This window comes from Protomyctophum parallelum, assembly GCF_964188405.1.
Source record: "Protomyctophum parallelum genome assembly, chromosome: 9".
In the NCBI taxonomy this organism is placed as follows: domain Eukaryota; kingdom Metazoa; phylum Chordata; class Actinopteri; order Myctophiformes; family Myctophidae; genus Protomyctophum; species Protomyctophum parallelum.
This window is the reverse complement of record NC_139706.1, coordinates 23,953,603-23,971,401: the sequence shown is the minus strand read 5'-3', so window position 1 is coordinate 23,971,401 and position 17,799 is coordinate 23,953,603. Positions and strand designations below refer to the sequence as shown.

At 40.5% G+C, this 17,799-nt stretch overlaps 1 protein-coding gene across 3 annotated transcripts; it reads left to right on the top strand.

The window, feature by feature from the left end:
- Positions 1-300: 300 nt before the first annotated feature.
- Positions 301-17,397, top strand: dyrk1ab (dual-specificity tyrosine-(Y)-phosphorylation regulated kinase 1A, b). 3 transcript variants are annotated; one of them, XM_083772848.1, is made up of 12 exons: positions 301-1,118; positions 2,957-3,026; positions 4,531-4,727; positions 5,104-5,196; positions 5,304-5,492; positions 5,738-5,885; positions 7,920-8,206; positions 8,301-8,447; positions 8,997-9,137; positions 9,286-9,589; positions 13,266-13,390; positions 13,731-17,397. In XM_083772848.1, the coding sequence occupies exons 2-12, from the start codon at positions 3,017-3,019 to the stop codon at positions 14,316-14,318; spliced, it is 2,229 nt and encodes a 742-aa protein (XP_083628974.1). In that variant the 5' UTR covers positions 301-1,118; positions 2,957-3,016; the 3' UTR covers positions 14,319-17,397. The 3 variants fall into 3 exon arrangements, with proteins under 3 accessions (XP_083628974.1, XP_083628976.1, XP_083628975.1); XM_083772849.1 differs by lacking the exon at positions 301-1,118 and adding an exon at positions 1,582-2,036; XM_083772850.1 differs by lacking the exon at positions 2,957-3,026.
- Positions 17,398-17,799: the final 402 nt, after the last annotated feature.

Genomic DNA, 17,799 nt, shown 5'->3' with positions numbered 1-17,799 from the left:
GATAAGGACACTCCCTACCTAGACCCTAGGATATGGAAAAACCTTTGCCCTTTTTTAACACAGAATACGCCAAAACATGAGAAAGTTTGAGAATCATTGGTAATAGACATTAATTTATGTATTTATTGTAGATATGGGCTCATTGCTACAAGGCCAGACAGGTAGCTGTAGCTCTCATAGACATATCTATGGTAGCTCTACTCTGCTCTAGACACAGTGAGATTTTATTCGTCATTGGTACATCCGGGTACTTTTGTTTTTGATTGACAGTTGCCATGGTAACAAGCCAGAGCATCGCCATTTTGTCAGAAGGGTTTTTTTTCCCCCAGCTCAGTCTTTTCAAATGTTCTCCCTTCCCGCCGGAATAATGCTGTCACTGGATATATCTTTGACATTTTCGGTTAAAGAAATGCGTCGAGTAGATCGGATTAAGAAAATCAAGAGGCAAACGGTTTAACGGAGTTGAAATAATTAGGCGGCGCCGCGCTAACTCAGTTGTCCGTGTCTCTGGTCCACCGGGCCGGTTCACTGCGCAGGTTTGGACCGCGCGCCATTTTGTGAAAATTGACATAAAATTCTTGTCCAAAAATTATCAGAGGACACGGTTTCTGTTTCATGTTTTTTTTCACCCTAGTGGATTGGATTACCTCAACGCTCTTATATATCGAAGTGACCGACGCTGAATTCTCGAAGAAACCTGAAATCTGAATTTGACTCAACGTTTATTTTAGCGGTAGCTAGAATTGTTAGCTTGAGGCTAGCTAAAGAACCTGGTGCTAGCCAATGTTAGCCGCGTTCATTTTGTCAACTAGCTAGCAATCCAGTTTGCTATGGTTAGCAAGTAAGTTCTGCGTGCTAGCTAGATCGGTAACGTTAGCAGACTGCTGTTCATCTGCTGACATTTGTCAAAGTTACCGAGAGCAGTTGGTGAACCCTCCTGGGTTTGATCGGCCAGTAACGTTTAGTGTGGTGAAACTGTGTAGTTTGCCGGTCAGAGGAGTGGGTGATCGGGTTTAAATGTTCCTCGCTAACCGCGCAAGGAGGGGAGAATCTCAAGCTGGATAAGTTGCCTCATCATACAGGTTATTGGACTTTAAATGAAGATCGTGCCATCACAGGTGAGCATAAAGTAAAACGGATCTTTTCTGACGACATGCAACGTTTATATTTATAACCATGGCGGTTGTTATCATGTGTTAACGCTAGACTGTGTTGACGTTAATAGTCAGTTATAACAGCGCTAGCTTGTCGACCCTTGTTGCTAACGTTACGTTGGAACTCCAGACAGACAGTAGGTCAACGAACCAACCTTACAGACTGGACTGGCTCCTCGCGACCATGTCGCTCGACAAAAATGACGTCATATTCAACAGGAAAAGGTGTCGACGCGACGCGCGTTGACATTTCTTCCAGTTGGAAATACGTCATGTTTTTTTTCGTCGAGCAACACGGTCGCGCATCGAACTCTGAATAGCTGTCATGCTAGTAGTTGTGTTGCTAACGTTGCTAGCGGGCTGTGTGGGCTTGTTGCTGGCAGTGTTGTTAACGTTGCAGCTAACCTTGCGAAGTAGTGTGTGTGACTGGCAGTGGCATCAGTGTTGTTAACGCGATCTGAGCTGTAAACGTTGTACTAAAATCGTTTTTCGCCCCTTTTGAAGGCATACATGTTTGTCATTAGACGTTCCATAGTGAGAGGTTATATTAACTTATTTGGCTAACATGCTAAACTAGCCAATGGTTAACGGTTGCTTGTTGACGAGCCAGTGGAATGGGCCCGCCAGCAGCACCACAACCCGCTGGCTGAACATCATCGTCACTGGCTAACGTTGGATTGGTGAAAGATACACTGGCTTGTCCCGCAGTTTTTGTTGGGTAACGTTAACGGCGGTAGAGTGCTAACGGTAAACGCGAGCTTGGATGCGTTTGTCATTTATACGGGGGATTTGAGGTATACACAAACTATAGCAAGTGGAGACGAGAAATGTACTGAATATGCTCTCTAAATTCCAACCATGACGAGATATACCCCATCAACTGTAAGTACAGAGCTGTTCGGGTGACTTATGGACATACATCTGATGCTTTGGATTGTTTTGGATGGATTACATTTCATTTAACGAGGAATTCGTTCGGGCAACCAGCTGGGTGTGAAATTAAACAAGTCGGTAACAGATCATTTACATAGTCATCGTTTTATATGAGAATGCTTCTAATAGCAAGCTAGCTTTATTTACACCTATTTAGGCCCGTTCGTGCCTTGATGAATAGAAGCCACGGAAGGAACTGTTCATAGGTCGGTACTGAAAATGGAAGAATGTACATTGTCAGTGGAGATGTGTCCTATGAATCTGCTTTGTTGCTATGGTTTAGATTGTGACCATTAACAGTATATGTGTACTCAAAGAAGTTAAAGAGCATCCCATAGTTTGACTGATTTCAGTTAAGATGTTCAGAGATGGGCTCTAAACAAACTTCTGCACTTCCTTACATATTTGCATAATCAAGTTGGGCTGTGTAACTAATTTATAAACAATGAGAGATGTCAGGTCCATAGATATACTATAATTTTTTAACTGGATTGACATGCTGAGAGGAATTTCCAGACTTCTTTAATCCACAACAATAATACAGATTTGATTCTAGAGTGGTCTCATCTTTATCCCCCTGAGTGAACAATATGTTTATCTAGCTCTATCTGACACCTTTTTAGTTTTTACATTTTAGTTGTTTGGGCACTATTGCCTTGTTTGTTTCACTCCATCTAAGCAGCTTGTCTTTGTTTAGTGCTTTTGCATATTGAGCTGTATTTGAAAATTTGCAAAAGTTCACGATTTCCAATCAAGTTCCTTCCTAATGTTTGGGGTTTCCATCCCTTCCTTTTCACTAAAGCATAAACACTGAAATTGAATCCCAACAAAATTGCACAATGATAATGATCTGTTTTTATTCTTTGTAGTTGGTTGTGGTTTGCTGCTGGACTCTCCTCCCAGGATGATATGAAATTTTACAGGAGACGATGCATCCAGGTTAGCTATATATTAAGTCTACCTTTGGTGGAGAGGGACAGTGTAAGTTCTTCCTCCCTCTAATAAAGGAATGGTTCTAAATTTGTACAGCAACTAATTTACAGGATTAAGTAGAATCTCCAATCGATGTTAAAGGGGTAAAAGTAAAACTACTCATTCAAGTAAGTTTACTTATTTAGGGTCAGGCTTACTCAAAACATTTGCAGTAGCTGAAGCCGAGGAACATGTCATCCTGAAATTTATTAATTTTGAACAAATTGAATTGAAGAAACAAACAAATTTCTAAATATATATTCAATTTAGAGCTCTGTCAAACTGTCACCTGTTCATCCTAGGATATATATATATATATATATATATATATATATATATATATAATTTTTCTCTTCCATATCATAATCATAACATGGAATTAAATATAACACGTCCTAGATTTCTTGGTATACAACTGCTATTCTGTTTCTCTAGGCTCCCCTTATTTCATACTAGATGTGTATTTTTCCTTTTCCACAGCTGGGTCAGCTTTCTAATGCTCTCAGATAGAGTGCAGGTTTTGGGCTGCGCTGCTATTTTGCTGTCAGGCTCTTGTGTTGAAAGCAGCGTCTAAGTGTGCCAAAGTTCAATTTTATTTCTTGTTTATTTCTTGTTTTCTCATTGGAAAATGGGAGCAGCTCTGCCCTGGCAACAAAAGTAGGCTATTTGCATACTGCGTTGTGATTGGTCTGTGCATTGATGGGCTTGCCAAATCACGCTGTATCTCTGTGGTGATAGGCTATGCTAATTAGGTGCTGTTGCTGGGATTCTGAATAGTGGTTACTGTGTAGCACTGGTGAATTGTGTTGTCTGGTGAGAGATGCTGATAGCTGAACATGCTATTTAATATTTTTTTGATTCCTTCTGGCTTAAAATGAAGGATGATTCACTGAACATACAGTGTGGAGATTTATTTTCATTTTTTTTAACGTTATAAGCCCACAATTTTTTCCTTCTTTTCCCCTACAAGGCTTGATATATATTTGACTGCTATTGTGTATTCAATTTAATAAAATCTTTGAATATTTATTATTTTATAGATTTTAGGCAAACAAATCTCTTTTTTTCCAACAATGGATTTATGCTGGAGTTATTTCTCCTACAATATCATCCTATGATTCATTTGTTTAGAAAGAACACATTTGCATGATAATAATGCTCAACCACAATTTTATCTTAATTTTAAGTCCCCAAGTTGATTATTATTTTTTAACCAAGGAAAATGGCAATGTTATATATTGTATTTGCTGGTCATTGGTATTATTTTATACCTGTACTAAGGCTTTATGCTCAGAATAAGCTATATTTTCAAATATGCTATTTGTAAAAAATAATATACTATGCCATGTTATGATCAGTTGTGAGAAAGAAAGGATGTGCCTGTTTTACACCCAGGAACCTGTTCTTTTCGCCGCTTGTATTTTTATCTCCATAGACATGTTCAATTAATTATCATCCTCATCTCTTCTAGGAGGAGAGACTTCAGCATGCAAACCTTCGTCCGTCCGGCTTGCGCCCTCTTTTTCTTTCCACACTGCTGGTCTTCAGATGGCTGCTCCAATGCCCCATACGCACCAGCAGTACAGTGACCGCCACCAGCCAAGCACTGACCAATCTGTTGCGGTCTTACCGTACAGCGATCAGAACCCACAGCTCACTGCCAATCAGGTATACTGTGACTCACATGTTTAGTTAATTTTGGTTAACATGCAATTCTTTAGTACATTCTTAAGAATAGGTTACGATTCAGTATATGGGGAGCCTGCATCCCACAACACATACCACGTGGATATGTTGTTTATTGGCTCATTCATTGTTTCCAGAATCGTAACCCTAATGCTGTCAGTTTTTTTTATCCCCCTATTTTTATTTTACCCCAGGCCAAACAGGTTATGTCATATGTTTGGTTCAGCCCACATATTTACTGTTACATAATTGTTCATACATCAAGTTATTAATGAGTCCTCAGTCCTGGTACTTGTCAGAGTATGCTTTGTATTGATCATATTGCTGAAATGTTAATATGATTTTCCTGTTTTATCAGAGGCACATGCCCCAGTGCTTTCGTGACCCAACTTCAGCTCCCCTGAGGAAGCTCTCCATTGACCTTATCAAAACATATAAACACATCAATGAGGTGAGAATGGATTTCTTTCCCTTCTCTTTAAATGTATTATTACAAATATTTTCCAGATGGCTTGTTATAAGATGAGCATGTCATTGAGTTTCTTGTAATTTGTGCAGGTGTATTATGCAAAAAAGAAGCGACGGCACCAACAGGGTCAGGGCGAAGACTCTAGTCACAAGAAAGAGAGGAAGGTCTTCAACGATGGCTATGACGATGATAACTATGACTACATCGTCAAAAATGGGGAGAAATGGATGGATCGCTATGAAATCGATTCCTTGATAGGCAAAGGGTCCTTTGGACAGGTGCTTAATAATAAATACATACATGTGAAAGTAAATATGGCATGTGAAATGGAGAATAAAGGATACTGTGGTACTGATCTGCTCTACAGTATGTAGTAATTTCAGACGATGTATTGGTATGTTCATGTTCATACTGGTGAAAATAATTGGTCTGTGAACTGAGAAATATCTGTATTCTGATACTATAAATGTATCTACAATACATATGTTAACATATGTTTATTTTCCCCTCCATCCATCCGCAGGTTGTGAAAGCCTATGACCGTGCAGAGCAGGAATGGGTTGCCATTAAGATCATCAAGAACAAGAAAGCTTTTCTCAATCAAGCCCAGATTGAAGTGCGCCTCCTAGAGCTCATGAACAAACATGATACTGAGATGAAATACTACATAGGTAATGTGCTTTTACCATTGTCATCAGGGGACTTCTTGACCTGTTGTCTGGAAGAACTAATAAATCTTTCCAGACAAGTGCATTAAAAATGTACTTGTCTGTTGGACAAGTGACTCTTGGTTTAACTTTTTCTGTGACACTTTTAGCAGCCAACAATTTTGTCTGGCTTTCCTAATAATCACCCTTCCGTTTCAGGAAAACCGAACCTCATGTTATTCTGTGGCTTGTTTCTTTACTTTTAATGGGGAAAAACTACCATATGCCACTTATTTATTTTAAATGGCTACTGGCCATCATCAAGTGTGGCACAAGTCTTTGTGCTAAATGACCAATCAATCTTATGGCTCGAATATGATTTAAAACATGATGTTTTAAAATTAATTCAAGAATAATAATTAGAAAAACTATACGCCATTCAGCAAATAGACGGCATTGATCTATTTAGAAAGTATGCATGCCGATCGATGGACTTCTGTTAACTTGTTAGCCCTAAAGTATGTGATCTTACATACATTTCATAATTTCAAATACACAGCCATAGATCTGTCCTATCCGCTGACGGTTATCAAACTGATCTCGTCTGCATTTAAACTTGTAGCACTGCGTGTGCACTCATCCAATATCTCCACTTGTCCACAAGCTGCACACGCACATTTTCTCCGGTGAGGGGCCCGGAACATATCAAAACTTAATTTAGGAAGCACAAATGTATAGGGCACACAATTGGCAGGTGGTGTGATAAACCTGTTATTCAAAACCCTGATAGGGTTGCGTATAAAGACCCGCCCCTGTGTGCACACGCTGTCCAGGGCGCTGCGGCTGCTGCCGTGTCATAACTCTGGGACTCTAAAAGTTAGGAGCACCCCGAGTTGTAGATATTTCTCTGCCTCAGTAGTGATAATGTTGAATTGAGTCATGCTTAAGTTGTAAAAATAATTATGTTGGTGTAATTTAACGGAGCTTGCTGTTTGTAAACGTCTTTTGGTCAGGCACAATCATAATGTAACCATTATCTTTTCATGTTTGGTTGGTTTGGCACAATCATAATGTAACCATTATTTTTCATGTTTGGATTAGTTAGTGTTTGTTATTGATTTAACCCATTCTGAACGGGCACCCATTTTGGTGTTGGCATCATATTATGCTTTAGCTATTGAAAAATAGCAGATCTACAAGCTCATAGCGCGCCACCGAGTGGCTCGCTACTATTTTTGAATAAAATCGAAGAACGACTGACATTTTTAGAATCTGATCTCAGGTCAGAATGGGTTAATCAGACCAGTGTGTGTCCAGTGGAAACCTCGTATGAATCTGATCTCAGGTCAGATGGGTTAAGGTTAGGTTTAGTTCGTTTTGCTTGTTTCTTAGTGTTTCCCCATATAGTCTTATTTTCTTTAATTAAGAGCCAACACAGCAATATTTCCCACCACAGACTCATAGTAATCCATGTCAGTGACGGTGTGTCCAGACTGTCTGGTAACCACGGAGAAAAGATGCAGGCAGTTATCAACCCCACACTAATTGCAACGCACCTGTCAATTGTGTGCCCCATACGTTTGTGCTTCCCAAAGGAAGTTTTTCATATTTTCAGTCCAGCTTTTCCTTGTGGCCTGGTCTGCCAGAACTTTAAAAATGGATATGAAACCTGGAGGACTCCACGTTAGGAATTAATTAAGTTTAAATGCCGACGAGGTCAGTCTGGGAACCGTGCGTGGATAGTGGAATACATGAAATGTATGTAAGATCACAGACATTCTAGGAATATTAACTTGTAAACTGAGAATATTCATCCAATATTTAATGTATGTATTCACCAAAACCAACTTACAGTTAGTTGATTTAAAATATTTGTGTGCTTGACTGCTTGTGCCCCAGACAAGTGACTTTTGTGTTTGGACAAGTGAATGGGAAATGTACTTGTCCAAAGGACAAAAGTGCCTCAAAAAGTTATTGTCAAGCCCTGGTAATGTGCACTGTATGCTGTATGAAGGCTTTGTGTATGTTTGACTTGGACATACTCTGCTTCCTCACCAGTTCACCTCAAGCGTCACTTCATGTTCCGAAACCACCTCTGCCTCGTGTTTGAGATGCTTTCATATAATCTGTACGACCTACTGCGGAATACCAACTTCCGTGGCGTCTCTCTCAACCTCACCCGGAAGTTTGCCCAGCAGCTCTGCACAGCGCTGCTTTTCTTGGCTACGCCTGAGCTCAGCATCATCCACTGTGACCTGAAGCCCGAGAACATCCTCCTGTGTAATCCCAAGAGGAGTGCCATCAAAATAGTGGACTTTGGCAGCTCATGCCAATTAGGACAAAGGGTACCTATCAACAGATTACACAATCAATGATAATGCCAGATCATTTCTAACTAAGGGCTTAAAGCTAAAATCTATGGTGTGTAATTTTTTTTAGATATACCAATACATCCAGAGTCGCTTCTACCGCTCCCCAGAGGTGCTGCTAGGAATGCCCTATGACCTGGCCATCGACATGTGGTCCTTGGGCTGCATTTTGGTGGAGATGCACACTGGAGAGCCCCTCTTCAGTGGAGCCAATGAGGTACTGTTGGAAATGACATTAATCAAATCACAAATTTGTACCCAGTAGTGAGAAGTTGTAGTATTATCCTGGCATTAAGCTTTACAGCAAGTAACTAGAAGAAAGATAATTTACATGATTGTCACAACCAATAATGCTGTTTGTGCATATCTTTCTTCAATATGGTTACATTTTGAGACCCCAGGAAGAGTAGCTCCTGTAACAGTACAGTAAGCTAATGGGGCATCTAATGGACAAATCAAATCAATAGCGAAAGTGGAAGAAAAACGAATCCCACATTTAATTTACCCACTTTTACTGTGTTGAGATGAATTTGGTAGAATGGTTCACCTTTTTATCCAGAAAAGTGTTAAAGATGGAGTGCCGTGACTATGGAGTTAACATTACTCTAATAGACCCCCAGGTGTGGTTATAATATTCAAATATGTCTTCCCTGTGTATTTTTGGTTCAATCAAAGAACACCATTTTAGTGACACGGCACTCATCTTTAAGATCAATAATCAGAAAGTATTTGACATATTTTCTAACTTTGCCAAACATTTCCTCAGGTGGACCAGATGAACAAAATAGTTGAAGTTCTTGGTATTCCTCCCAATCATATAATGGACCTAGCCCCAAAAGCCAGGAAATTCTTTGAGAAGCTATCAGATGGTACTTGGAGTGTTAAGAAGACCAAAGATGGCAAAAGGGTGAGCTTAATACCTTGTTAATTGTCTTGTGAATTGTGAATTTGAATTATGTTTTTTTTAACCAACCATGGTTGCAATTATATGGTGTTATGCGCAGTTCCCTTGGTATTAAATCTCCTCACCTGTGTGTGTGCATTTCCATGAGCAGTATAAGCCTCCAGCCTCACGGAAGCTCCACTCCATTCTGGGTGTGGAGGCAGGGGGCCCAGGTGGCCGGCGTGCGGGGGAGTCTGGCCATGCTGTGGCAGACTACTTGAAGTTTAAGGACCTGATCCTCCGGATGCTCGACTATGACCCGAAGAGCCGCATCCAGCCCTACTACGCCCTGCAGCACAGCTTCTTCAAGAAGACTGCGGATGAGGGGACCAACACGAGCAGCAGCGTGTCCACGAGCCCCGCACTAGAACAGTCCCAGTCTTCAGGAACCACCTCCAGCACCTCCTCTAGTTCAGGTAACTTCCACTTGAAGTTTCCTCAGCTGTTCTCATTTAATACATATTCGATAGTTACTTGCATTGTAGACTAGGTCAGATTTCCCAAAGTCTAAGGGTATTAAGGAGTGCTGAATCCAAATCTACTGTATGTCCAGGTAAGGTAGACACTTGATTGAATTTAGGTTTTCATGGGGTATCCATTATCCAATGCCATATTCTGATTTGAGATCAAATACCTTTTTCAAACAACTTGCTTGCTCACATGACTTTATAACATACCTACTGTCAAATAAATAAATAAATGCAATACAGCATATGGATCTTAAAAATCAGCGTGTCGCAAAACAAGCATTACAGCAGTATTTTACGCCACAGCGCCCAGACACGCTGCTAATCTATACTGCTATTTCATAACAAACATGAAGGGAGATGATGGCTGATGAGATTCAGAGCGGGGTAACAAACTGGTCACTGTTATAAAAGTCAGGTTTCATGCTGGTCAAATGCGTGGACCACACATAGTTTTCCTCTGTGATGTTGTTGAACAAAGAGCGTGTGCAAACACTTCTGCCTCAATCCTCCTACCTGCATATCGTTATATAGCATTATAACTATATATAATGCTATATCGTTATCGTGATGTTAAATGAGCTATATCATGATATGTGATTTTGTCATATCGCCCAGCCCTACCCAATGGTAATATTTATGAGACCTCCATGTTGTGCATGGCTGTGTCAGGCAGACGGCAATATCCATATGCCAGACTGGCTCACAGAAAAATATGAAACAACCCGATACTAACTCTCCTAAGACCAGTAATATTAACATGGGTCACTCCCCACCCAGTAACTGATCATTACTCAAAGTTTAAAAAGCTCCAGACCAGAATATACAGAATCTGAGCATTTTGTGTATGTGGAAAGCAGTGCTCGTCTATCAGATGGCAGTAGGGAGGTCAGAGAGTAGGATCACAATGGGAAGACTGGAGCCCAGGGTATCATGGGTTGTTCGCCTTTCCACTCTTGCTGTTAAAAAGCTCCATTAAAAAATACATTTGACATCTCTACAGTGAACTCCATGCCCATAAGGGTCCATGTCTCCCCACTGTATCTACTGACTAACCAATCTTCCCCACATATCTGATGGCCCAGCTCAGTCCCAGAGTCTGGAGCTTTTCAAGTGCCCAGGACTTCCTGCATGTCCAGACCCTCTTGCCTCCACAGCCACACCCACCCATGGGTTTATGAGTTTGGTATTTGTAGTGCGCCCCCCATCCAGTTATTACACTGGCCCAGGGGCGCAGTCTGAAAAAAAAAGACAACGATTTTGGGGCTCATCAGTTTATGCCCCCCGCTTTGTAAATAGCTGTGCCTCAACTTGCCCACTTTGAGTTTCTCACTTGCGGGCCAAAGTCCAAGGGTGTTGAGTGTGTGATATTTTGTATTGATCTTAGTAACAGCACGATGCATCCATCACACAGTTTCATTCACCGTCGATAGGCTGTTGAGAGGCACCGTTTCATGTTCAGATTATTTCCTTACATGGATTAACCATTCGCTGTTGTCACATGAACATTTCTTAAACTTTCATGGAGCAAGTTAAGCTTATGTGGCAATTTATGAATCCCCAGTGCCGCAGTGAGCGCAGAGCCAGGGTGAATTAGGCCAGTCAATCTAAGCTAAAAGGGGGTGTGGCCCAAAATACATTGCAATAGTACTTGTTCAAGGTATCCAAAAAACATATAAAAAATGGTTGTATTGAAAAGTTGTGGATCATGGTAAATTATGGGGTTGAAAGCTGGGGTACACTTGGCCAAATGTGATGATCACATTTGTGCAATCGATTCAGAATCATGAATAACCCCTAGTTTTTTTCCTTTTTTATATATAGGTTTAATAGACACATTCAGAGATGGGTCCCCTGGTCGCAGGAAACGTATTTCCTGTAGGCGGTGTGAACACGATGTGAACACAGTCAGCTGTTCTACTACATTGAATGGGGAAGTGACGGATGTTAGTGTGCTCAAGCGTTACTCTTTTACCTGCTTTTTACTAACACTAACTTTACAAAGATGCCCTGTGATGAACCTGTGTAGTTTATGGCTGCTCCAGTTAGTGGCAAAATTCAACTTTGGAGAGAAACGGAGAACGGAGCAGCCATATACTATACTACACATATGTTCATCCCAATGTTCTGGGCATCTTTGTAGAGTTAGTGTTAGTAAAAAGCAGGTAAAAGAGTAGTTTGAGCACACTAACATCAGTCACTTTCCCATAATACAGCACTTTAAAAGTTCTATACCTTGAATGAGTCAAAATCAATGTGGAAGGAGGTAAGAAGGTGGCGAATGAAGATTTAAAAAAACATGGGTTAAAAAACCATCAGTCACTTTCCCATTCAATGTACCGGTAGTAGAACGGCTGACTGATGTGACTGTGTACAGCTATGTTGTCTCCGCCTACAGGTAATGCGTTCGCCGTCTCTGAATGTGTCTATACCCGTCCTCACTCTCTCTTCCTCCGAATGTTTTTTACGTACTAATTAAATAACGGATTAATTCAATAACTAATGAAAATTACTGTGCTTTTACTGAAATAAGAAAAATATGAATACTATTTTTTTTTATCATTTTATTCAGATTTTAATTTCTTTGAATGCATTCAGACCCCTCCAAATTATTTGCAGACACCTCAGAGAACTACTACTTCTCAGGTCGAGAAGTACTGCTCTGAGGTACCAGGCCCTTGACATTTGACTGGAGCAGTATCTCGTAGTATTTGTGAAACAAACAAAGCTAAGTTTTAATTTACATGCAGCCAGCAATATACTGTATGCTTTCACACAAGAAATGGGTCTGTGATGAGAGGGAAAAGTGTGTGGTGTAGTGTTCTTCTGCCAAGAATTGGCAGTGGTGAAAAACAAGTGCTTGCAATTGATCCAGGATCATGAAAACACATAGTTTGACCCCACACAAGCTTCTTGAGGCAAAGATGAAATGGTTTCAATGTTTTCCACAAAGTTGCGGGTACCCCAACTTTCAGCATCTGTCACGAGTTCCCCTAGGCGCGCGTGTGTGTGTGCGTGTGCGTGTGCGTGTGTGTGTGTGTGTGTGTGTGTGTGTGTGTGTGTGTGTGTGTGTGTGTGTGTGTGTGTGTGTGTGGTCTAGACACATTTTCAAGCACATTGCTGAAGATTATTTCTTGGTAAGGAATTTGTCCTAATTTCTTTGCTATAACCCTGACTATAAATGACAATTTTCACCATATGAGTTTCAAGCAGTTTCCTCACATTTGATCTCAAATCAGAATATGACATTGGATTCGCCATATACCTTCAAATGAAAACCTTTAAAAGCTAAATCGAATCAAGTTTCTATCTTAAGTTAAAAAGAAAAAAGCGTTAGCAGATTTGGATTCAGCAGTGATTTTACAGGCCTAGACTTAATGACTCACTTAATCACCTCTACACATTACAGACTGGATAAAACATATAGCAAAACTCTTAACTAGTACTATAAGTACTAGCTGATGAAGTCATGCCTCTATCTGAACATGTATGTCATCATAACAACAAATGGCTTACAAATTTAGTCTACTCTTGTTTTATTTGTAATTCATCCTTGATGTATCAATGCTCTTGTTATTCAGAGTCATAATCAAGGTGTTCTTGGTACACATTTTGTCCCGTTTAGGAGGGTCATCTGGGACGAGTACCAGTGGCAGAGCGAGGTCAGACCCCACCCACCACCACTTGCACAGTGGAGGGCACTTTGGCACGGCCCTGCCTGCCATCGATGGTGACAGCCTCTGCCCACAGGTTTGTTAGCCTGCAATGATATGTCTAATGTCAGATAATATTTCTTTATAATGATTATCATTCTACCTTTTTCTTTTTTTTATTGATTCAATGTCGACTCCAGAGTTTTAAGTATGGCATTACTGTAACTCAAATTCAAGTTATTATTTTAATTTCATGTAGTTAAAAATCTACTAATTGGAGATTAGCTTGGATAATATTTCAAGGACCAATGCCAAATTTGAAGGCTGTCTAAGTTGAACAAACTTGCTGTAATATTATTTTAGTTTTAATTTGCTTGAAATCTTGTGTACACCTTGGGAAATATATTGTTAATATATTGTTTGCTGGATTTTGACAGGCAAGACAGCCTTACCCTCCTCCATTGGTATGGGGTGGAGGCGTTGGACCAGAGGCAGTTACTGGAGAGACGCACCCAGTTCAGGAGACCACCTTCCATGTTCCCCCTCAGCACCCTAAGGCCCTACATCCCCACTCACACCCCCATCACCACCACGGGCACATGATGGCCACCCGGCCACGCCCACGCCACTACACCTCCCCGACACACAGCTCCTCGACACAGGACTCCATGGAGGTGGTACATGGCCATCTGTCCATGACCTCCCTGTCTTCCTCTGCCTCCTCTTCTTCCACGTCGTCCTCTTCCACTGGGAACCACGGCAACCAGGCCTACCAGCTCCGCCACCTGCCTGCTGGTGCCCTGGACTTTGGTCAGAACGGTGGGCTGAGTATGGGGCTGGGTGCCTTCTCAAACCCGCGGCAGGAGACTGGCATGGCAGCGCACCCCGCGTTCCCCATGGGCACGAACACAGGGCCTGCCCACTACCTAGCGGAAGGCCACCTGGGCATGAGGCAGGGCATGGACCGAGAGGAGTCTCCGATGACTGGAGTGTGTGTGCAGCAGAGTTCCATGGCCAGCTCGTGACTGCACTGACATTTGGCTGTGTGTTCCCCCTGTGCGTCATTTTTAAGGTGATGTTTTTTACTACAAGGTGTGTTGAGAACAAAAGCTGCTCACGTCAGAAGGGAGATATCACTGAACCGCTACTACAGAGAAAAACATTTTGTTAAGAGTATATATGTAATTTTCATCAAATTTATTTTCAATCATTAGGCACAAAGTAATATTGCAGAATAACCATAGTAAGATTGAGACATCCATCTTACCATTTCACAGATTCCATGTAACCATAGAGTAATCACCATATGGTATTATGTGGCAAAATCTTCTGAGGAGCATTTCAGAATGAAGTTTTAAGCTGTTTTACAGGTAGCTGTCAGTGATGAAATGCTTAGCGTCCTCTTTCGGTTCAAACGGTGGAATGTCTGACATTACTGTTCCACTGGTTATTAATTGTTTTGCCCTATTTTAAGTGAAATTTCACATAAGAGCTGCTTGTAAATCCTGTAGCTTGATGAGGGGAAGTGTTTGCGGTGATATTTCATGTTGTTGGTCGGTATTGTGTAACTCTGTAAAAGGGGAGCACATAGCAGTGGAGTCCCTACAGCGTGTGCTGGCCGAGTGGAGGGGAGGCCCTGCAGGTGGATACCGACGCCGGTCGGCTGGAAAGAGGGAGGTGGTACCCCTCAGGCCTAGAGGCCCTGTAGTCTGCAGCTGCAACTGGGCCTGGCACAAACGAGAGCAGCAGTGGGCTCGGGAGACGGAAGACTCCAGCCCAATGAATGGAAGACAGTCAGTGGCTGGTTCTTAGATAACCCTTTGGCCTTATGACTCATGGACTTGGAACGAGATGGAGCTGGACATTATTATTTGAATTAAGATGGCTTTTCTCTATTTTTCTCTCTAGACAGCCCTTAATTCTTAAAGGAAATTAAAACAACATAGAAAAAGGTAAATAAGAATGGTAATTTGAGGCCTTTCTCTACAAAGATTTCTTCTTCAGCAGGGCCCTACATAACAGGGTCTTATTGTACACATCAACCTAAACATTACTTCCTTGAAATCTTGTTCACCGATTAAGGATTTTGCAGTGGAAAGAACTATCTATTCCAGAGTCTACTGTTTTACTTTTTTGTTACTTTTCCCTTTTGCATGTAGTTCCTCATCAGAACACCTGCACAAGTCTCTCCATCCAAAACATGGAAACTGAAGAAAAATAATAATTTAAGTGACTGCCTTTTTTTCTCCTCAAATTATGCTGTGAATTTTACAAGAATTTATTTTCCCTTTGGATATGTTTTTATACCAAAGCAGTTGTTTTATAGCATATAGGTGTCTGTAACCAATAATGTAGCAGTTCACCACTTTTGACGCAAAGTTTATCAAGATCTTATTTTAACGTCAATACAAAACAGCTGCAATATATTACTTTAGCAAAACTGGAGATCGTTGTTGAGACCGTTGGCTATTGTGTATTCTGATCAGATTTGTTTGCAACGTTTTACCAAAACTGTTTCCATATTAATTGGTAGATTATTTTGGGAGTCTTTTAAAACTTTGGTATGTTAGAGAATTTGGTAGTTACTCTGCAGGCTCCGGAGTAGCAAGATAGAAGCTGATGGTTAAAAAAAAGGAGACTAATGCGTTCTATTTCTGTGTCGTTGTTTTTCTTTTGCCCCCATCATACTATTTCAAAGGGTTTTGCTGCCTTTCATACATCATTTGGTCAACTTGCTAGTTTTCTGCCATGACTCTTTGTGTCATTGTCCTGGCAGGAAAGGGATACTTGTGGCAAATCGGAATTTGTTTGATATGGTTTTGTTCTGGTTTGTTAGGGCAGATCCCCATGGTTGTTGTCCTAGTCAAAGGGAATTGGTGCCCGTCAGCCCACAATCACATGCTCTGCTTTGGCAGACATGTATGTCCTCGGAACATTATAGTTGATACAGAATATTCATTTTTGTTTCTTTTTCTTTTTTTTCTTTTTTTTATATCAGGGATTTTGAAGTGCTTTCTTTTTCTGTTGCTCATTTTTATCAACTTTGGAATTAGACAGAAAACCTGCCCACAACTGCATTTTAAGTACAGGGCAGGAAACCGGTCATTTTAATGTCATAATTCAAAAGGAGAGACCATAAAGACAAATCATGTTTGGTGTTTCAACAAATACAAATGTAACGCTACCTATATTGAGATTGGAGTTTTATCTGGATGTCAAGGTTAACTGCAAATTTGCAATCATTTTTCATACCCCTGAGAATTTGAGACATTCAGAAATTGCCAGGAGTTTGATTACTGGCACTCATACTGGTACTAAACATTCCAAAATAAAGACTGAAAAAAAAGAAAAAAGAAAAAAAAAAGACTGCAGTGACTCGTAAGTGTGCGCCTATTTCAGATCATGCTGATTGACCTCTTATTTAGAGCAGTTGTCATGAAATGCAGCCCCTTTTTAATAGTTGAAATAGAATTTATGTATATATTTATATTTTTTTAATAAAGGAAGTATAGAACTCACTACCTTGCTCCTGCTGGTATGTTGATTATGTTTGTCAATGTGGTGACCATTCAGTGGGCAGGAACTCCTGTTTTCTTAGTGGCAAAACCTTGCCTTTTGGCAGAGGTACTTGACTGCATCAGGACAACACTATGAGGTAGGGTTTGAATCAAACAGGGAAAGCTAGATCTTCAAACCTTAATAATTTTCACAGGGTATATTGTAAGTGCATGTACATCACAAACCTTACTTTTTGGTTAAATGAGAAGCACATGGTTGAAAAGTGGTTCCATTTTCCATAAGCCTGTTCTGTTTGTGGTTGTTACACAAACGTGTATACTTGTTGACATTATATCTTACACCCAACAGAAGTCTAAGTCCTCTGATTTCATTTGAATATTTTCCTTACGTTTTTTTCCCCACATTTTATCACTTTTTTTGTACATGCAACATGCACTATAAAATTGAACAGCATGGGGGAAAGGATAAGTCCATGTATCCACAGATTGTAAGATCTAGTCAAGACTTTGCTGTGTTTATGACAATGCCCTTTGTATTATATTAAGACAGTCTTATGTATGATATATAAAAAGAAGTTAATTGAAATCTTTTGTGTGTCTTTATTCTTCTGTCGGATGTGTATTGCCAGTAGCCTATCTAGCCACTATTCGTTGTTCACCATTTCATTATAAAGAAGCATATGTGAATGCATATACCCTAGCATTCACATTGAGATGATTATATTATAACAGAAAGTTCGAACTATTCTTGGATGAATATAGTCACGTTGACAAAGATAATGTACGTTCGATTAAGACTGTCAATAATGGTAAAGTCAACCAATCATGAGCCCAGGCTCGTTGGTCTAGGGGTATGATTCTCGCTTCGGGTGCGAGAGGTCCCGGGTTCAAATCCCGGACGAGCCCATTTTTGTCAACATTTTTGTATCGCATGGACTGATTTATAGATCATAATTTGTTTCTTTAAAATAAACTATTGCCAAATATT

Bases quoted from the DNA above. Each gene is read 5' to 3' on its own strand.
- dyrk1ab (XM_083772848.1), top strand. The intron at 4,728-5,103 runs GTATACTGTGAC...CTGTTTTATCAG, and splicing joins CACAGCTCACTGCCAATCAG to AGGCACATGCCCCAGTGCTT. The intron at 5,493-5,737 runs GTGCTTAATAAT...ATCCATCCGCAG, and splicing joins GCAAAGGGTCCTTTGGACAG to GTTGTGAAAGCCTATGACCG.